Source organism: Eublepharis macularius, chromosome 5 (genome assembly GCF_028583425.1).
Source record: "Eublepharis macularius isolate TG4126 chromosome 5, MPM_Emac_v1.0, whole genome shotgun sequence".
Lineage (NCBI taxonomy): Eukaryota > Metazoa > Chordata > Lepidosauria > Squamata > Eublepharidae > Eublepharis > Eublepharis macularius.
In genome coordinates, this window is record NC_072794.1 from 135,911,986 (window position 1) to 135,934,132 (window position 22,147).

The following is a 22,147-nucleotide window of genomic DNA, read 5'->3' on the forward strand; positions in this document are numbered from 1 at the left end:
TTAAGGGCACAAATCGGGTAGTGCAACGATGATCAGCAAACCCAATACCCCTCCCATCTCTGAGCCATTAGTTGAACTTTTTAAAAGTGTTTTATTTTTGTAATTTAAAAAAATTGTTCAAAACAGGGCATTTCCTTGCTTCAGCGCACACCTTTTTCTAACCTGAAATAGTTTGTTGAGGAGGACACTATTTGGCCTGTTGGGGAAGCTCATGTGTACACTTGGACTCAACGTGCAAACGGGCTTAGTTTAAATACTTTCCCTTTTTTTGAGACAGAGAAGCTGCTTGGGAGAGGGACAACTACTGGAATAGAGAAGTAATAAGGGTGCTTGACTTCTTTTCCTGTTCACCTTTTCTCCACTCCAACCTGCCCCCTAAGCTGCTCTTTCCACTATGGAGTTCAAACTGCATATTTGCAAGTGCAAATGTGTTTTGGAATCCAGCACAGCAGGGAGGTAATGGCTTGGAGGGGAGAGATTTGGAGCACAGAAATGACAAGCATGAAAAGGTATAAAGTATTCACTGACCCATTTCTCTACTCCAAATCGCCCTCTCTCCAGAAATAGCTTTTCTCTAAAAAGCAGGCTGTTGGGATTTTATTACATGTATTTGAGTATGCTGTTTAGGTAAGGCCTTACAGGTGTTTTCACAGGGGACGTTTTCATTTAATCTGTCTCACGCCTTTTTAAATGGAATGCACATTCTAATCAATGTGGGAGCATCCTGGGCGTGTCTCATGAAAATATCTTCTGGATGTACCTTCATGGGCTACCTGAAAGCTATGTGCCCAAGTTGCGCTCACAGAGGTGCATCACCGAGGGGTCCAGTCAGTCAGGCTACTTTGTGCAAACAACAGAGCACATTCAAAGAAATCCAAATCCAAAAAGAGTTCCAAGCACTCACAATTGTACCTAATAATTACTATAAGCAACAAAATCTTACTTGATCTCAAAGAGGCACTGTAGGGGACGGGTGGCAGTTCCTGATTACTCTTACAATTATACTGTTGTTTGCAGAGGACATGGTAACTGATCCAAGCAAGAGCAGATTCTGCTCTTATTCATGTGAAAGTCAGTACGATGTTCCCATCCAAAGGGGGGGGGCGGGGAAACAAATGCCTCTTCTTACCTGGGGGTCACCAAAATAGATCTGCATGATTAAGGCCACCGTGACTCCTGTAGCAAACGTTAGGCAGGCGGTGATGATCACAGTCAGGCCATCCTGGCGACAGCTGCAGTCCCCAGAGAATGGGTCCTTGGTGGTCTCCCGGAGCGGTGAGACATCCTGACTGCCCATCTCCGAGGAAGATGAAGGCAGACGCTGAAGGCGAGCGGATTTTAAGAAGGAGTCTGGATCTTCATTTAGAAGGTGAGGGAGGGGAGAGAGAGAGGCAAGTGGAAGTGAGATGCTGAATAGGCACAAACTGATTCTTCTTATTCCAAAGATATGCAGACACACCTGTTACACCTGTACCTGTTCCAGAGCCTGTTGCCTTCTTTCTTAGCTGGTGCTTTCAGAATTTCTGGCTCAGTTGCAGCTATTATAGGGTCATCTTACATAGTCTGTCCATTAACTCTTAGCAGTCTTAAAGAAGCATTATAGTGAAATGGGACAGTGTACACCTTAGTAGAGGATCTGTGGCTAAGCAGTAGAACAGGGGCCCCTAACTTGTTGCCCATGGGCACAATTGTACCAGTCAATAACTTTTGTGATGCCTGCCAAGTATCTTTAGAAAATGGGTGGGGCCAGGCGCAAATTTTGTAAATCAGGGACTCTGATTGGAAATTGGAGCATTGATTGGCTGTGCAGATTTTTAAAAACATTGCTTTGCTAGCAACGGATACCACATCTGATGTGATGCGACTGATGGTAAGTTGTAGCAGCCATTTTATGGCTAACTCCAACTCCTTTTGTTGCTGCTGTAGCAATATAGAAAGAACTGGTTAAGTTGTAGTTCCTTCCTTATCATTCCGAGAATGACATCATTCCTGGCATGACAAGGAAGTGCTCTGGAGCACACAGGAGTGCGCTGCAGAACTCTTGAGCCCATTCCCCACACCTTTCCCCCCCACCAGCCAGGTGAGAGGTGGTGGGGGCAGAGGTTGAAAGCGGGGGATCCCCCCCCTCCACCAGGGGACTGGTAACCTTAGTATCTCCTCAGTTAGGAACTGTATAGAAAGAGAGAAGGTTGAGACAGAGAGAGCTCTGTAAATATGTTATTACCATAAAGTTTACAGTTTGTTCAAAGACTGAGTACGTTTAATATAAAGATAGAGATAACACACTTCAAAACAGCTGTGCCCACCACACTGTGTCAGAATTCCAAATGTGCCCACAGGCTCAGAAAGGTTGGTGACCACTCGTGCTAGAACATCTGCTTGGCATGAGGAAGGTCCCAGGTCAAAAAACCTCTGGTCTGAGACCCTGGAGAGGCCCTGTCACTCAGAGTAAACAATACTGACCTTGACAGATTAATAGAAGGCAGCTTCATGGCATCACTTGTTTTTTGCACCTGCTGTTCAAGGTCATTGCTTGCACTCTGACCCTGCCTGCCACATCTTCGTATATTGAGATCATGGACAGTTATGAAGGAACATGGCAGATGTAGGGATGCCAAGTAACATTTCAGTACAGAGGCAAGATGCTCAATACAATTTAAATAACTAGTCTTTGGCTGCATCCACACTCTGATGGATATTGTGCAATGAGCTACAGTGACTATCTGCAACAGAATTTTCCTGTGTGGACAAGTCAATCAATTTGTGAATGGTTATTGTAGTACAATATCCAATGATGGGTAAATGCAGCCTCAAATACAGACACAATTCAATTGAAAAAAGGAAGCACTTTTGCTATGGTAACTTTTTTTTTACTTTGTTACCAAAGTCGAAGAATCACTCTCGTATTTATTTATTATTATTAAGGCAAGGACTCTACTTTGCATAGAATCCCATGTAATTCTTTGGAATAGTAACTCTGCACATAGAACCAAAAATGTGATGCTCCCCTGAAGCATGGATGATACAAAAGCTATGAAAGATGAAACTCCTCACACCCTACATGCATTCTTAGAATGATTTGTCAGACAAGCTGGTAAAATCACAAATTTCATGTCTTGTTTGGAGACAACTTAGAATAAAACTAAGTAAATAATTGAAAAGGAAAGGGCTCCTCCTGGTGGAGGAATACATGCTGAATCTCCCTTCGCTCTTTGGGAACTTTGGTTATAAGGGAACTTTGACTCTCAAAAGCTCATACCTTAGAAATCTAAAATTCAGGTCCAGTAGCACCTTAAAGACTAACTAGATTTCCAAGGTATGAGCTTTGGAGAGTCAGAGCTTCCCTTGAGGTCTTTAAGGTGCTATTGAACCTGAATCCTTCTCTTCTACTACAGACCAACACGGCCATCCACCTGAAACTACCAGTTATACGGACATACTTTACATTGTGTCTGTGCCTTAATATCATCTTAAGATTCTCAGTGCAATCTAAATATGTGGATCTCTAAATTAAAAAGAGAAACCTTATATGCCACTGATGCTCAATTCAGTCTGGGTCACCTATCTATCTGTCTAGCACATTTTTAACCCACCCTAAGATAGCAGCATACATGTTCTTCCCCAGCTAGTTTTATCCTCACATCACAACAGCCCTGTGAGATAGGTTTGGTTGAGAGTGGCTGGCCCAAAGTCACCCAGCAACTTTAACAGCAGAGTGGGGATTGTTAGGAGGAATGCTACCCTTCACAGAACGGGAATCGTGAATATATTGTGCATTTGTATGACTGAGTCCTTCAGTTTGAATGTTTCCCAGAAGCATCAGAAGTGTCCATGAAACTCACTGACAGCACTTCCTATCTAAACTGTTCAGGCGGTTGCCCTGTCCGCCATAAGGACACTGATCAGTGATGGCTGAACACCACAATGCATGAACACTCGCACCAATAAGTAGTCAATTCAGTTCTATCGTGGTTCATTTCCTTTAAAACTTCCCAAACATGGAGAACATGAAATTTCTCAATTAAGGATATCTAGATGTACCCCATCAGAGACCCCATGGGGCAAACAGCATCCTCAAAGCTGTTTCAATAGGGGGTGTTGAAAGTGAAGGACTGTTTATGCTATCTCCAAGTCACAGATTGCGGAAGGGGACTATATAGAGTCAGGGAGATAGAAAGGTCAGGGCCTTTCCATCCTCTCTCTCTCTGGTCTGGAGCTATCTCTTTGAAGAGTAGATCCAGAGGAGTTAGCCGTGTTAGTCTGTAGTCACAAAATAGTAAACGGTCCAGTAGCACCTTTAAGACTAACCAACTTTATTGTAGCATAAGCTTTCGAAAACCACAGTTCTCTTTATCAGATGCTGATGAAGAGAATTGTGGTTCTCGAAAACATGCTATAATAAAGTTAGTTAGTCTTAAAAGTGCTACTGGACTCTTTACTATTTGAAGAGTAGGTTGCTGCTCTCAAGGACTTCCTTCCTTTACCTTCCTCTCCTCACTCTGTTCTCCATCTTGTACCAGGAGGGCAGGACCTGCCTTCTGCATATCTTAGCATCCTAGTCTAGATAGTTCAAACAGAATGCGAGCCTCTCTCTACTCCTTTCCTATCCTGAGTGGAGTTTCTTAAGCAAAGGACTCAAATTTCTTTGCTAAAGATAATGCAGGCTTCACGAGGATGTTTATTCCTCAGTACACACACACTCATGCTACACTGTAACTACTGAGCCAATCTATCACAAGGGTAAGGCTGAAGCACCCTTTTTTTATCATATTATGATCTCTACACCAATCAATCCTACACAAGCCTGGAATTAAGTTTGCATCCCAGTATGGAACACACAATACGTTTGACTGCATGGATCTAAGGAGAACATGCAGCTAGGCCCTCCCACCAAACAATGTGCATCAGCAACGCCAGCACCCAGGAAGAAAGGAGATGGATTCCTGACAATAGCCTGGATCGAGACTAACATTTCCACAGGTGTGAGGACTGCCACCCATAGGGTGTGATTTTGCTGCCCCCCCCATAGGAGCCCCTGTGTGTGTGTAGGAAAATCATGCTCCATGAATGGAAGAATGTATCAGCAAAAATGCTAGTTTGGATACAACCCCATGCTTCCTCTATCAGAACAGGTAATCAGTGTAGTAAAAGCAAAGGGATTTGGACTCAATAGACATTGGAATCTCTAAAACTGTGAATCTTATAAACTAAAAGCCAAGTAGCCCTGATCTGTGGATACTTAAATCTGGAGACTGGAGCCATGAACACACCAGATGGCTCTTCCTACACACATGAACAATGCCCTAGGCTTGTGGAAAAATCTGAAATCTTTTTTTTAAAAAAATGGGGGAGGTTTAAAAAACCCCAAATGGTAAAAGGAGCACCTGTAGCTTTAACCCTCAGTGGCTGTTGCTAGACAACTGTAACAGTTTAGCCAGTATTCCAGGCTTGGTTTCTGTCAGTAAAGGGGAGGGGGCAGGACCCTTTCCAGGGCTGTTTAAGCCTTGAAGGGAGGACTCATTGCAGCCAAGCCCAAAAGCAGCCACCAGAATGCTTGATACCATATGCCTTGCAAGATTCATCCAGGCCGGGCAGCTTGTTACTGTTTAACAGCCCCCACCCCACCCCCGCAAGCCAGTTTAGTGTAGTGGTTACAGTTTCAGAGTAGGATCTGAGAAATCCAAGTTCAAATCACCACAGCTGTGGAAGCTCATTGAATGACAGTTACACACTCAGCCTAGCCAACCTCTCAGAGTTGTTGTGAGGATAATGTGGAGGCAGGGAGAATGATGTAAGCTGCTTTAGGTAACCATTGTGGAGAAATATGGTATATAAATGAAGTAAATTAAGAAACAGAGGTGAAGATTGGGGGTAGATAAAAGGTAGGTTGTTTATGGAGGGACCATAGATTTCTATAATTATGATCCAACTGGATAGTTCCTATGTTGTTTAAAATGAGAGTCATGAAATTGCTTATGTTTTTTTCAACATTTTTCAGCTCTGTATTGGATTTGTTTTTTTAAATCTTTGCAAATTTACATGTATAAATCTTTACGTTTATTAAAATGTCTTTGATATTGACTGTACTGACTCACAATGTGTAATCTACCTTGAGTCTCAGTGAGAAAGGCACTATAGATGACATAAATAAATAAATAGTGGGTTTGAAGGGCAGAAGGATGTAGGGAAAGGTGAGCATATGGAGGCTGCCAAGAAAAGGGAAAGAGGAAATAGTGTGGGGAAGAGGATACAGGGAAAAGTAGTACACCCTGTAAGTCCTAGCACGTTCCCACCATGCAACTGGGCCTGGCTCGGCCAGCACCGCACAACTGGGCTATAGGGGAGAGGCTGTGGCAAGGAGGGGAAAAGGTGAAGATGGGAGCAGACCAAGGTAGGTGAGGAGGAGAGAAGGAAGCAGAGAAAGGATATGGGGGACCAGGGAAGGGAAAGAGGATATGGTGGGGGAAATGAGATGCCCCACAAATCCTTGCAGATCCCTGACTTGTGACCCCAGACTCTAAGGAAGAATAGCAAAATTGCCAGAAACTCAAAAGAAACCAAGAATGTTCCTTCCTGACCCTTCTCCAATGTGTATCTTGAACATCATCCCACATTTCCCATTAGTATAGCACAGGGAATTGTGGGCTCCACCTTTTGTGATGACTATCAGGGCTAGTGAGTAATGGGAGCAAGCAACCTTCTATTTTTTTTGACACTCACGTGTTTCTTTGCTCATTTCAAAATAGTTCTGCAGAACAGGCTGTTATGGCACTAGGAGTGATACAGACCGCATAAAAATTGGTTTAACCTATTTCTGCTTACCCAAGAACACGAATAACAGACTCATCTTTCCATACATTAAAAAGCACTTCATTCATCATCAAAGTGTACCTTTTTGCAAGGCCAGGGCTAATAGCTATTCAGGGGCTACATCCACACATTATTGGATATTTCATGGTAGCATTAATTCTCAGCTGCATTTTCCCACATAGACAAGACAATCCAGCAAATGAACAGTTTGTTACCGAGCAAAGATACTTGCAATATCTAATGACAGGTGGATGTAGCCAGGGGCTCGGCCCATGCAATTTCTTGTAGAGAAAAAGAAACATCCCCTGAACCTCAGTGCTGCAACCCTGATCCAAATTCCTTCTTCCATAACAGTAGTTGTTTATAAATAGATGTCTGAAGATCCTACTGTAGATTTCCAGCATTTTGTCTAGTTGTATTAGTAAGGTGGTTCCAGACATCAGTTTTCTTTAGCAATTGTAGTGCTTTTGCAAATAACTAGAACAGAGACATCTTCTGCAGGCTGACATCAACTCTGTTGATCGCATGCTGTGCATTTTCAAGCAAATTTAAGTCTTCCTTTGCCACAGTTGATGCTCTACCATCGTTCACTAATTATGCTCCCCCCCACCAATATCTCCAGCTAGCATGGGAAAAGATATGCTCCACTGATTAACACAAGAAGTTGCCTTATATTGGCTCAGACCATTGGCCTGTCAAGGACAGTATTGTACTCTGACTGGCAGCAGCTTTCCAGGGTTTCAGGTCTTTTCCTCCACCGACTTGATCCTTTTAATTGGAGATGCTGCCAATTGAATTTTGAAACCCTCAGCACTGAAAGACGATGCTCTCCCATCGAGCCACAACTCCTCCCCTATCTTACCTGGATAGAGGCTGATTATTTCCCTGTGAACACAGTACTCCGATCCCATCACACCTTGCTTGGCGACAGTACATAAGGCTCCTTTCTGCATTGCCTACCTACTTACTCCTTTGTTATCTCCTTTTACTACCTTGATGCCAGTGAAACTGACAAGCTGGACACACATGCAGCTGCTTTATGCTGGATCAAGGCCAGCGTCGTCTACTCAGACTGAGGGCAGCTCTCCACAGGCAGAAGTCTTTCATATCGCCTACAACCTGATCGTTTTAACTGGAGATGCTGGGGACTGGACCTTTTGCATGTCAAGCAGGTGTTCTACCACTCAGCCATGGCCCCTCCTTCGATGTGAAGAAGAAAATCCAAAGAAAGCCTTATTAATTTCATCCATGCTGGTCAAACTGCCATTTTCACAGGAAAACCCTAGAAATTTCACCACCATGGAGATTTTTGTTCATAGTAATTTCACCACCATGGAGATTTTTGTTCATAGTAATGTTCCACAACACACAACAAAATGAGGATTTCCCCTAGCCTCGTCCGTGTCCCTGGAGCTGGGTGGGGGGAACAGAGAGAAACAGACATATGGCAGACGATCCCAATCATAGCAAAATGGGAGGAACTGAATAAGGGAGCTCTGCTTCTCTATTAATAGAGTGCAAATTGATAGTTGTATACAAGGAAGAGACATCAAAATATGAAAGTCATTCCCAAATACACACAGCAAAAATTGCGGGAGGACTAAAAACGTGCTTCAGATAGAGTATTTCTTTTTCAGTTGACATAAAAAAACAGAAAAGGTGGAGATTCAGTTATTATTCCAGTTGCTTAAAACTGCTATCTGTCTTTCACAAAGGCTCACCAACTATGGGAGAGGGTGCTGTATGCAGCGTGAGTGACATCAGTACAAACTATGCCAGCAGGATCATCGTAGGAGGGGCAAGAAGAAGCAACTATGACACAAAACCATGTCTCAACAGGATTAACTCCACATACCCACCCAAGACATATAGATATGTAAAGTACTTTCTGTTTTGAGGCTACCATCATTAGAAAAGTTAAGATCTGGAAGTACCTTTAAATGAAGACTGAGGGCCAAGCTACACATGACGAATGACACTTGAATGGCAAGTGTATTTCTCCCTGTTCACTTGCCCTCCACTCAATCCACTTGCCGTTCAAGTGTCATTCGTCATGTGTAGCTTGGCCCTAGATCTAAATAGAGAAGCAAAACCAGATTGTCTATGGGCTCCTGTGATTACTAAGATTAGGCATGTGATATGCTTTGGAGATGGGCTATTTTGAAATGGGCCACACAAAGTATTATTGTAAAGCAAAATTATTATAAAAAACAGAGGACTTTTAATAAAAGTCCACAAAACTAAGACAGAAATAGAGATCCTGGCAAGATGCTTCATAACTTTTTGAGCTGACACACCATCAAACTTCAAACAGGAAATCCTTCAGCATTCAAATCGAAGGATGCATGAGCGCATGAGGACAGATGTGGCTACAATATTGACATAAAAACACGAGTATGAAATTAAATGTTTATTTTTTCAGGTTTCAAAGACATGAAAGGGTAATAAAATATTAAACGCGCACCCACAAATGCACTTGTTTCAAGAGGCTGATGTGATCTGGCCAAATTAAGGGGAGCACATGAAGTTACCTTAAAGCAAGGCAAATCATTGGTCTATCGGGGTCATCTCGGAGAAGGGTCTTTCACATCACCTACTACCTAAATTCTTTTAACTGGATAAGGCAGGGATCAAACCAGGGATCTTCTGTATACAAAGAGGATGCTGTACCACTGAGCTGTACCCCACCTCTAAAACAATAGATGGCTCTGGGAAAGAAGACAAGCACTTCCTCTGCGTATCATTACACAGCTGGTGGAGAACTTTTACTTCTTTTGTCAGTTTGGGGGAAAGGCACGTTTTGCTTCAGTCTTGCCTGTTACACATAAGAAACTCTACCCTCTGCATGTAATCCCTGAGAGCCAGCATGGCACAGTGGTTAAGAGTCCTGGATTATGAGTGGGGAGACCCAGGTTCATTTGCCCACTTGCTATACAACTTACTGGGTGACCTTGGGACAGTCATTCTCTCTTAGCCTAACCTACTTCCCTGGGTTGTGAGAAGATAAACTGGGGAGAACCACAAATGATCCCAAGCTCCTTGGAGGAAGGGCAAGCTAAACATGCGCTAAATAAATCAATAACATTGTATTTCAATAAGCAGCACACCCTGAAATTAGGAAGTGTGTTGTTTTGAGCACTCCTGATTAATTCCATCTGGTGCTTGAGGTGGTGAGTGCTGTCAAGTCATAGTTGATTTATGGCGACCCCTGGTGGGGTTTCCTGGCATGAGACTGAGGTGGCTTTCCATTGTCTGCCTCTGCAACCCTGGTCTTCGTTGGAGGTCTCCCATCCAATTACTAACCAAGGCCAACCCTGCTTAGCTTCTGAGATTTGACTAGATCGGGCTTTGCCTGGGCTATCCAGGTCAGGGTTTGGTTCTTGTAGTATGTGGATTCTCTAAAGATATATTCTTTGGTGTTATCTATGGTTGGTTAGACCACAGATGTGGAATAGGTTTGCAATGGTTTCTTTTTCTTTTCTCGTATATCCTCCCTAACCATTTCCATTTCTTTTGCATGCATTAGAGGTCGAGGACAAAAAGATTCCATAGAAGACCAGTGTTTGTTTGGAAGTGACTAGGCTCAGCATTTAACTTGGCAGCGCTCCAAAGATCAATATTCAGGGACATCTCACCTAACTACCCCATGAGCAAAAAAGGAGAAGGAAAATCGTAAGATCCAGAGAGCAACCTTAAACAGCGCTTGGGAATTTTTCAACAGAAGTGGAAGTTAAGAAGGTGGTGAGGACTGGGGCAGGCTGGTTTATTGGAAGAGAACAAGTGTGTGCAGCAGGTGCGTCTGCAGGCTGCAAGCTTTGGAGGAAGAGAAGAGGTAAAGTCACTTACTTCGTTGCTCCAGCAGAGGAAAATAGTGAGAGGGAGTGGAGAATGAAATGGGAGATGGAGGAGAAGGCCAGGAAAGAACAAGAAGGGAGATGTGGAAGGAAGCGGCAGGAACAGCATAAGGCTACATGCACGGAAAGATGCTCAGAGCCTCATCTCCCCTCGGAGGGAGGGCCAAGGAGGCAAAGATGGCTGCAGGCAAGAGGGCTCCAGGCTCACGGGACACGCCAAGGAGCGCGCCCCAGGGACGGACGGAGGGAGGTCGGGCGGCTGCGCCGAGGCCAGGCATGCTGCGATGGCTGCACGGCGCAGAGGGGGCTGGGCCGGGGCCAAACGCCTCTGGGGAGGAGAAGGAGGAGGCATGACGCAGGCAGGGGGCGTCCGGAAAGGCAGGCACGGGCAGGCGGGCGGGCGGCAGGAGAGGTGCCGGGGAGCCGGAGGGCCAGAGGATGCACCGAGTCACGGCTGGACGGACAGGTGGGTGGGTGGGTTGTCGGATGGAGGCAGGTGGGCGGGCGGCCGCTCTCACCGGTGTCCTGCTCCGCCAGGAACGCATCCTCCTCCTTCCTGGAGCGCAGGCAGCTCTCGGCCGCACCGCCGGCGCCGCTCGCCTCGTCCTCGGGCAAGCGGGGAAAGCTGGTGATGCTCATGTAGTCCACGGGCGAGTAGGCGCCCAGGCTGCTCTGCTGGCTCGCCTCCTTCTCGGCCGCGCTTGCTGCCGCCGCCATCCTGCCCGCGCCTCTCCAGCCAGGCGGGCCCTGCTCCGGAAGTGACTGCCTGCCCGAGCAGGTGCTCGCCGAGGGTCGGCCGGCGCGCTGGCGGGCTTTGGCCGGGAGGGGGCGAGGAGGCGGCGCTTGCAACCCAGCGACCGCCCCCGGCTCGTGGAGCTCCAGCAGACGACCCGAGGAGTCGGTGGAACATCCCCCTCCCCTTTGGACTCGATCCCCACGTGCAAGGGATGCGGAAGGAGGTGGAACTTCCGAGAGGCTCTCGTTGCGGAATGCGCCGCCGTTTTCCAAAGCTCCCTGAGTACAGAAGAGCGGCAGCGCAAGCCACGAGGAGGGGGAGCGCCTTCCTCCCTCGCGTGTCAGTTTTCTGTTGGCGTGGAGCGTTTTTAGGCAAAAGGCTATTCAAAGCTGGAACCCTGCGCTTGCACTCAAGCGATGCAGTCCAACACGGTCTCGGGGTTTTGCCGTCCTGTGTGAACCAGGCGTTAGGCACTGAGGAAGAAATGGGCAAATCCTGCCAAGAGGTCGTCAGGGACTTAACAGACGTACAATGCACAAGTGGGGTAAAATGCTCACCAGCGCAGTTTCTTTGATGCCCTGCAAGAAGAGGCGATCCTATTCGGATACCCATTTTAGTGGGGCGGTTGCCGCTCCAACCCGCTATCACATGCCCGTGACTTTGCTTGGCTGCAAGAACATTTATCCTGCATGCCAATGCCGGAGTATGGCAGAAGTTCTCACGCTAGCAGTGCAAGCTCCCCAAGGGAGGAATGGCTGTGCACTGCTATTTCCCATGTGAGCTATTTGAACCACCCAGGAAAAGAGTTAATAGAGCTGCCAACCTCCAGGTGGATTTTTCCTACAGAGAGCAGCTCACTTGGAGAAAGTGGCAGCTTTGAAAGTGGTCTCTGGGGCATCACATTTCTACTGAGTTCCTTCCCCAAACTCCACCCTTCCCAATTTTCACCTCCAAATCTCCTGGAATTTCCCAACCCAGAGTTGACAACTCTAGCAGACATTCACAACCAAGAATATTCAACTATACAGCAGCAATTGGTGTGAGAGAGCAACCTTGCCTCCAGCCATACAGACTGCTGATGGGGTGTTTAAATAGGGCATAATGGAGGGATGAAATACCTGTAAGTTTACAGGCAAAAACCCAACAGGGAGCATAGCCGCACTGCATTATCCCATCCCCATAACATTCAGAATCTTTCAGGGGTTACAGTGACTTACTATTTTTAAAAGTTCAAGGCACAAACAGCAGATGTCCCTGGACTGCACCACTTCAAAATGTAGGAAGGGTGGTGAGAAGAGGTCGTTCATTGCATGTTTGAATGCTCCCGTATGGAGGGGGCGGGCGGGAAACAAGCCTTGCACAGCAAAAACAACAATTAGCTTTTCAGGAAGAAGGCTAAGACCAGGGCCCTTCTTCCTGGCATCTAGATTTCTATGCGCAATAAGGGGGGGGGAGTGTTCAATCATAACTCTGCTATATATAATCTAAAGCAATCAAGGAAAGTTTTGTCACATGAGCTTCTGTCTGTAAAGATTCTGCTAATTGTGGGGTGGTGGTGGTGATAGATTTGTGCTGTAGCAGCACAACAGGAGAATGCACAGTCTTCAAAGAACTAAATTTAAAATGTTCACCAAAGGCCAGAGCATTGGTGCAGTGGTCAGAGATGGGTATGGTGGTACTGCCATTTTTATTTGTTAGGTTGCTTAAGGGCTCCTGCAATGGTGACAGTAGATAAACCGTTGATCTGAACCTTTTTTTAAAAAATGTTGATTAAAAAATCATTTCCTTAGAACATTTTCACCCCATTCTTCCAGCTAAAAAACTCTCAGGGTGGTTTATAAAAATGTAAAAAATCAGTGCAACCTTTACACCCTTTGAAGTCTATTAAATTCAATGGGCTTAGATGGGTGCAACTCTGCTTAAGACTGCACTGTAAAACAATTTTAAAATAACACATAAAACCAACAGTAAAGCAGTCGTATAAACAACAGAAAACTGTAGCACAAAATCATTGTTTCCAAGAGTCAAATGGGGAGGGCATAAATATAAGACAGGCCAGAGGTCAGACTGAACATGTTTTTAAAAAACCACAGGTTTGAATAGCCACAAACAATACCAATCACTTTCAACATCAAACCACAATGGAATGGGAGAAGAAGAATATTTTTATTGGGTGCCTAACAAACTTTGCATTTTGGATGGCTACAGGGAGGGTGTGCGAAAAATGAGGTACCACAACCAGAAAAATCCATACATATAGTGGTCATGGTAGCCTGGCTGCTCTTTAGGCTGTACCCTTCAGGGAAAACCAGGTGGCCCTGAACTCACTCTTTGGGTATAGATGACTGAGCAACCCAAAGCATGTAGAGAGAGCCCTTGCCACCATAGGCCATCATGTGTCTTTGATGGTGACTGGCAACCAAGATGGCATCTTAGACACCCAGAGGGAGGGTCCTGAGGGAGCAGACAGGGGTGAAAAGGTGGTAACTTAAAAGAAGTAGCAGTGGTACCCAACTGAGAAGACACGGGAGCAGATATACAGGGGGAATTATTAATATAGAACTCTGATCAATGTAAAAACCACCTGCAGTTTGAGGTAATATAGACCAATCTACCAGCTTGGCACTCTACCACTTTATTGCCACTCACTTTGTTGAATGGGTAGACCAGGCTTTATTAGTGAGGTATTTATTTATTACATTACAAGACCACCCTCCCTGTTGAATGGGCTCAGGGTGGTGTAACAACATACAATGTATAACATACAGCTTAAAGCAATAAAAACATTATAAATAAACATTTAAAACATTTCATGTGCAATAAAATTTCTCAAATGGCGGATATAAGTATTAAAATTCAGCATTTTAGGCGCAGTGCTTAGTTCTCACATAATGACCTGCGTCACACTTTATGAGCTCCTGCATGGGTGGTGGACGGTCTTCAATGGTATGGTCGGCAAGAGGACAGCCTAGGCCCCACCAAATGCCTGGCGGAACATCTCCATCTTGCAGGCCTGGCGGAAAGATAACAAATCCCACTGGGACCTAGTCTCCTTAGACAGAGAGTTCCACCAGGTCGGAGCCAGGACTGAAAAGGTAGAGGCCAGACGGACCTCCCTGGGACCAGGGACCATCAGCAACTGCTTATTAGCTGATCGAAGCGACCTCTGGGGAACATATGGGGAGAGGCGGTCCCGAAGGTATGCTGGACCCAGTCTGCATAGGGGTTTATAGGTCAACACCAAAACCTTGAACCGGACCTGGTACTCAACTGGTAACCAGTGCAGTTGATGGAGGATAGGTGTTATATGTGCCATGATTGGAGCTCTGACAACCACTCGTGCAGCTGCATTCTGAACCAGCTGCAGTTTCCGGATCAGGCCCAAGGAAAGCCCCGTGTAGAGCGAGTTACAGTAGTCAGAATACAGTATATGGGATGTGTGAAATGCACATGAGTTAACAGCCAACTACCTGAAAGTAGGGACATAGAGAAAAGGCCTCTAAAATTAATTTCACTGCCAAGCACGATCTCATTATTAAATTATTTGAACAAAAAGAACTCTGTTCTGCACATTCCAGTTCCCATAACTGCTAATAAAAGTAAGACGATACTTTCATTCTTAGCTATGGTAATGTAATTACAAATACATATGGGTGGGAACAACTTGTTCCCTGGGTTTGTTTACTGTTATGTAACATGCTGTCAAAATATTTAAAAATTATTCAGTATGTTGTAAGATTTGTAGTGTATTGTTGTCATCTTTATTTCTTTGTTCAAATGTCAAACGTGGCTCAACCAACCTCTCAGAGGCATGATGCAAGAAGTTAAATATACACACGCACACACATACGCATACTAGGTATTCAGTTAAACCAAACCAAACCCAAAATATCTAAAGGTAAAATCCCCAAACCATCTTGGCTCTTAATTGCCATCCCAATTTAAAGGCTTAACAATGATTCCAAGCAAAGGCTCTGGATTTGGCTAAGCTCTAAAGCCTTTAAATTCAGTAGTTTCCAAACTTTTAAAGTGGGACCCGCTTTGAAACTTATTCTGCCTTTGGGGACCCACCTTAAAAATATCTGTATGCTACTTTCCCCCCCTCCCTGACATGAAACATAATAAACTCACATTGATTAAGAGTGTTTACCTCTTATTTTTAATTTTTAAGATTTATAAATGAAATATGGCAATATTGATCAACAGGCTGTATAAAAATCTCACGGCCATTTTGCATGGTATGCAGAGGAGGTAAATCTACATTTGCCGTAGAGTATACAAAAGTGGCAGTCAAACTCATCTTCCTAATAAGTGTGTTATCTACTGCTCACATTTCAAAAGATATGAATGCAAATCTCTCTTTGTATTTTTAGGTACATGCTTAAAATAGTAGATGTACCTCTAAAAATGTAACATATGGTTTCCACTGTCAAAGAGACAGAGCACACGCCAGCCAATAAGAAATTTCAATTACTTTCCCCTTGCTCCTCCTCCTTTAATCCTTCTCCTGCCATTAGGAGGCAGGCCTAGAAAGCCTCCTCTCCCAGCTCTCCCTCCTGGCCTCACAATAACAATCCACCTGCGAGAGGGCTGCAACCTACAGTATGAAAACCACTGACCTCTGTAGCAAAAAGCTGATTTAGTTGTAGTTCCTGGGAGGATCCAGGAAGTAGGCAACTGCAACACTCACTTTCTGTCACCCCTCTACTGGGCCCGGGAGAAGGAGAAAGGCTAAAACTGTAAATGAGTATCATAAAGTTTAAATTTTGTTCAAAGTCTGAGTGTGCTTAATATAGCTATAACACACATTGTAACAACCTACATGATTATTTCTGAAAGAAAAGTTGAAATCTCGCATCTTTTGGGAACACATGGGATTGCGTGACTCTTTTCCTTGTGCCACTGAGAGAGCAATGGACATACGGAGCTGCTTTATAGGGAGTCTGTTTTGATCAGTGCTGCGTACTTTGATTAGCAGCTGCTGTTGCCAGAGTCTGGGGCAAAGAGGAATCCTTCCCACCAGCTGCTACCCAACAATCTTTCCACTGGAGCTGGCAAGGATTGAACCTGGGACCTTCTGCATGCAAGGCATGTGCTCTACTACTGAAACAAATCATATATCTCATATATCCTGGAGGAATTCCCATGTGTGGGCAAAGTATTTGCATCTCCCTTCACAGAGAGCATGAAATTTCTGTGATAGTGGCGGGGTCTGTGTGCATGCTACATCTTTGTCCTGCCCTTCTTCCAAGGAGCTCAGAGCATCTTTATTCTGCCTCCCCCCCCCATTATCAACACAAGAATAATCTGAAGTGGTGGGGGGGTGAGTGCCCTCAAGTCATAGCTGATTTATGGAGACTCCTGGTGGAGTTTTCATGGCAAGAGACTAACAGAGGTGGTTTGCCATTGCCTGCCTCTGCAACCCTGGTCTTCATTGGAAGTCCCCCATCCCATTACTAACCAAGGCTGACCCTGCTTAGCTTCTGAGATCTGATGAGATCAGGCTCACTTGGCCTATCCAGTTCAGGGAAATTTGAAGTAGGTAGGTCGAAAAGAAAATTACACCATGTGATCTTCATTGCTGGCATTCTACACCACACTGGCTTTCTAAAGTGTGCCAGTTTTTTTCATTTTTACCAAAGAGGGACCATCATTTAAACTGGACAAGCATAATTAACTCCTCGCAGTGACTCAGTCTTACAAGCCGAGACCCTTGAATTCCCTTCCCCTCCAGTATGAATATCGGCTGCGGTTTTGGAAGAGCTCTTCTGATCCACTTCCTCCTATTTGCCTAAGTTTTGGCTAACACCTTAGAATTATAACAGGAGAACTCTGATAGACCCTGTCTGTGTTTATACACAGGAAGTTAAAGAATTGTTCACCTGTGTCTCAGCTTTCTTTAATTTTTATCTCACCTTTGCTCCAAGGATCTCAAAGTGGTGCACATGATCTCTTTTATTCTCATAGCAATGCTGTCAAGTAAGGATGAGAGAAAGTCACTGATTCAAGTGAACTTCATGGTAGAATAAGAATTTGAACCTGGATCTCCACAATCCTACTCTGCACAGAGTGTATGGAATAAGGCGTTCTTAGAATCAGGCATAGTGCTAGGGGGCCTATCAGGAACTCCTGGGCTAGATTTGGTCCCTAAGATGCCAGTTAGCTGTCATTAGTTTGCTCGCTTACAGTCAGGAAAATGATCACCTTGATTAATTTGGGTGGAATTAGACATGATAAAGAACGTGGAGCTGTTCCCCCTCCAGCCAATTGTGTGAGGTAGGGAATCACACAGCATGATGACATCACATCACACAATTTGTTATGATATCTGATAGTTCTGTTTCTTGTAACATCTTGTTCAGCCTTTGAATGGGATTAATTTGTCACAGCAAGTAACTCTGCGCCAAAGTCCCCGTTCTAAATGACCTCATTAATAATTGATCTATATAATGTACAGGTTATTGCATATGTCTCCAAGAAACCATAAAGAAACACTAAACATGATGAATTAAACTACTGTAAACAATAATTAACATTTTGAGAGGTGGTAGAGAATGCCCTCAAGTCATAGCTGACTTATGGCAACCCCTGGTGGGGCTTTCATGGGAAGAGACTAACAGAGGTGGTTTGCCATTGCCTGCCTCCACAAACCCGGTCTTTGTTGGAGGACTTCCATCCAATCACTAACCAAGGCTGACCCTACTTAGCTTCTGAGATCTGATGAGATCAAGCTCACCTGGGGTATCCAGGTCAGGGCTACCATTTTGAGTACAGTTCACATATTTTTCCACAGAATCAGTTGGCCTGATAATCTGATAATTATGTCAAAACTAGCTCAGTTAAGTCACATCCCATGTCAAGATAGTTTAGGAGTTGCCCGTTACTCATAACATTGTTTTTGCAAATATATTATTTTTAAAGGGAAGAGTTGCAATGTCTCTGATTTTTTTTTTTTGCAATGCACACCTTTGAAATGAGGATGAAATGAGTCAGAACAGGAAGGGGCCAGGCATCTAGGTCAAATGGAAAGCAGTGGACAGAGTAATTTGTGCTTCTAATTTAAATATCAGATTGCAACTGTGAAACAGGTTATTGCCAACAAGAGCCCAGGCCGGAATAAAGGGCCACCCAATCCTATGTTATCACTTCAGCTGCTGTGGTATAAGCACTACAGTAGTTTTTTAAAAATCAATTTGCCACAGTTCTAAATAATTATAAACCTGTATCCAGCCTCCCATTTTTAGCAGAGTAGTAGCTAAACAACTCCAGAAGACAACAGTATATTATATACAATAAACAGTGTAATAAGACTGGATTACAAAATTGAAGAACAATGTGACAAAAGCAGTGTAATATATATAGTGACACTGCAATGGAAATTGTCTAGAAATTCACAGATATTAATTACAATCCTATTCTTTATAAAAATACTCTCCTGAACAAGTTTAGATCGCCCTCCATGCTGCAGTGCGGAGGGCAATCTAAACTCCCCTCTGTCTGGAGATGAGGGGGTGGGGCCACCGGCCATGTGACCATTTACAAGAGGTGCCAGAACTCTCTTCCACCGTGTTCCAGCTGAAAAAAAGCCCTAGCTGTGACATTCTTAAAGAGGACATGGATTGCAGAATATGGAAACAAGCAGAAATCTGATACAGAGCTGAAACATTGCAGAAACAAAGCATGTGCAATTTACCATGGAATATTATACAACACAAAAACTATCCAGTAGTAGCAACAGATGGTATGCACTGCAGTAGTATAGTCTACAGTCCATGTGCCTTTACCGATGCATCACTCTGAACCATTTCCTTACAGCACAGTCCTATTACCAGTGTAGAAAAGTCCTCCTGAATAATTTAGTTTTGCATAGTTTGAGGAAAGCCAGGAGAGTGGGAGCTTTCCTGATCTTTTCAGGCAGGCCATTCCTTAAAATGGGGGCCACCAGGGTGCTCTTTATTTATTTACATTATTTATAGCCTGCCTTTCTCACTGAGCCTGAAGTGTGATGACATAAAATGTCAACACAATCAAAGGGTAGGACATTTAATAAACAATACAATATAGGGTAAGGATAGCAGATATTTGAAAACTAGTAGAAATTCAATACAGAACTGAAAAACAAAGCTGAAACAACAGTAGAAATTTGATATAGTGCTGAAAAAAACAATGCCAAATCACAACATATCATAATATATGTAATAATATAATAGTGGAGCAGGGGAAAAGTTGCTGCATTGCGGCTAGGTTTACAGAAGAAGGACATTTCTGCTTGCACCTTTAAAAATGCAGGGAAGGGAAGCCACACACGAAAGTGTTGTTCAGCAGTTTGCCTGCTAAATGTGCAATGTGAATGATCGGTTGTTGCACTTTAAAAATAGTATGGAGCTCATTGCCAAGGGTAAGGGCAGAAGTAAGACCTACCAATGCTGCGTGTATTTTTAAAATCCTGCCTGGAGGCTGGCCTACTCCAGAAGAAGCAGGACACACCCTTGGAGCTATTTATAAAAAGAGCAAACCAAGCTCTTGCCAGTCACCACCAAAACAGAAATCAGATCCCTTCCCAGACCAGGTACGCAAAGTTCTGCTGTGTAACGTTATGGGATAGGACAGATAGATTTCACTGGGTTTTATGTAAAGCAGATGAAGTGTGGGAATTTTGACCTCTTTGGGTATGAGCTAACCAAAGCATTCCTATTATATATGATCTGCATTTGAAATTAGCTATTTCATTAAATGGTTATGTTCTCTCCCCTCCCCCAGTGCTTGAACTTCAACGGAGAATAAGTTGTGATTCTTGTGTCAAGTATTTGCTTATAGTGTTGGGTTAGCAAGTTTAGAGAGTTGATTTTTTAACACTATGCTGTGATTGCTTTCTGAACTACTGCTGTTTAGGAATTTCAAAGAAATGTAACTATCCTTCATCCCTTCCACATGAATTATAAAGCTAGAAAAAATCAGGAGATTTTCATTGTTTAAAAACTGAACATTTTCTCATCTTTTTTAGCTGCAAATGTCTTTGGCATGTGCTTCTGCTAAAACTCTTGTCCAAAAAGTAGAGCTAAACTGACCCAGATAAGTGTGTGTGTGTGTGTGTGTGTGTGTGTGTGTGTGTGTCAGGGGAACTGACAGAACTTGCTTTTTAGCTTTCTACAACTCTGTACATTCCTGACTGTGCAATTCTAAGCAGTTTCCGTAGTCTAAGCCTATTGAAATCAATGGGCTTAGACTGGAATAACTCTACTTAGGGTTGCACTGTAAACAACTTTTTTTACATCCCTCCATGTTTTTTTTCTTTGTAAATTTTGTAAATTGAAGTGTATACTCTAAATGTGTCGGCTGTCACTTTTACCCCCAGCAAGAGAAACTGAAATCAACAGGTAGAGTAACACTACTAACTAAGGGCCAAACTAGACCTTATGGTAGCCACTGGTCCCACACACGTCTATCCATCTATCTATCTATCCATCTATCCATCTGTGTGTGTGTGTGTGAGAGAGAGAGAGTGAGTCAACATTTGGTTCTATAGAGACATACAATCAAAACTGAGGGTAGGAACAAAGACTTCACTGAGTGCCTTGTTGAGGTCTGCGGCATGCTTTAAGGATTCTCAACATATTTAGTATGCACACAGTTTTTATATTGTTTATTTTTTCTGTTAGCATACAACTCAATGGCCAGTCAGAATACATAGACTGGGTATTGGCAATGATCAATGAAGACATCAGAAAACTGGGCAGGAGGTGCTGTTTTGCAGGTGACCATGGTGTCCCTTCAGATAAAGTAAAATAATGCCATAAAAAGGACTGAGGAAGAGCCCTGTGTAAAGGTTCACTTAACCATATTACTACCTTTGTGCCTCCTTGCCAACCATCTCACAGATGTGAACCATGGTTAAAATCCCCTGCCATCCCTTGTCACTGCTCAGTTTTGTAGTTTCTGTTACCTTTGTGCAAACCCCCCTACCAAACCCCTCCTTAATTTTAGATCTGCTGTGTATTGTGAGACAAGTAAGTTCCTGTGTGCCATGTGATAAGGCAAAAGTTGTGTAAGATTTCGCCTTAAGAGTCTTGATCTTACCTTTCACACAATGGGTGAGCCTTTATGAATCTCATCCAGCCCATTGGTTAAAAGTGTGAGATAAGAGCTGGAATCCAAATCTCCATACAGCTATGATCTCTCCATTTCTCAATATGGAAAAGGTACTGTTCTAATTTACAGATTAGCTTTGTGGATTATTGAGATAATGTAGATAGTGTGCTTTGAGCACTCAGGAAAAGTGATATTTAAATGCTAAGGCTTGAATACATTTTCCCTCTTCTGGTAGCACTTCTGTTTGTATAAGGGTCCATTGAAAACCACTGATTTTGGGCAAGCTGAAGTTTTAGTGGAAAAGGAAGTGCAATCTACAGCATGGAACTCATTCATAGGATCCAAGCTTGTTGTTATAACAGTACTATACAACCCTGTCAATTGTTTATGGATTTAGACAGAATTGCACATTTTTGAAACAACCTTTTTCCATCATGTTTTTCCATTTGTGCAGGTTTGTTGCCAGTCATGGAATTTGCTCTTGAGAAGAAAGAGGCCTTCATTGTGACTCAAAAGATCCATGCAGACAGAAAGAAGATCCCTTTGGGGTCTATCGGGTATTTCACTGAGGGAAATTACAACATGGGCTGCATTGTTGACTGGAAATCTAGGCCTGTCATAGCCCTGATGAGCAATCACATAAAACCATTAAACCGCC

The 22,147-nt window shown here is 43.8% G+C and overlaps 1 protein-coding gene across 1 annotated transcript in view; it reads right to left on the reverse strand.

Annotated features, from left to right (window-relative positions):
- Nucleotides 1-11,399, reverse strand: part of GGT7 (gamma-glutamyltransferase 7) — a 50,852-nt gene extending 39,453 nt beyond the window's left edge. Inside the window, exons 1-2 of the mRNA XM_054980844.1 lie at nt 11,183-11,399; nt 1,130-1,356 (exon numbers count right to left, since the gene is read on the reverse strand). Coding sequence (XP_054836819.1) covers nt 1,130-1,356; nt 11,183-11,381 — 426 coding nt within the window. The 5' untranslated portion in view covers nt 11,382-11,399. The remainder of the gene's footprint in view (nt 1-1,129; nt 1,357-11,182) is intronic.
- Between the last annotated feature and the right edge of the window lie 10,748 nt (nt 11,400-22,147).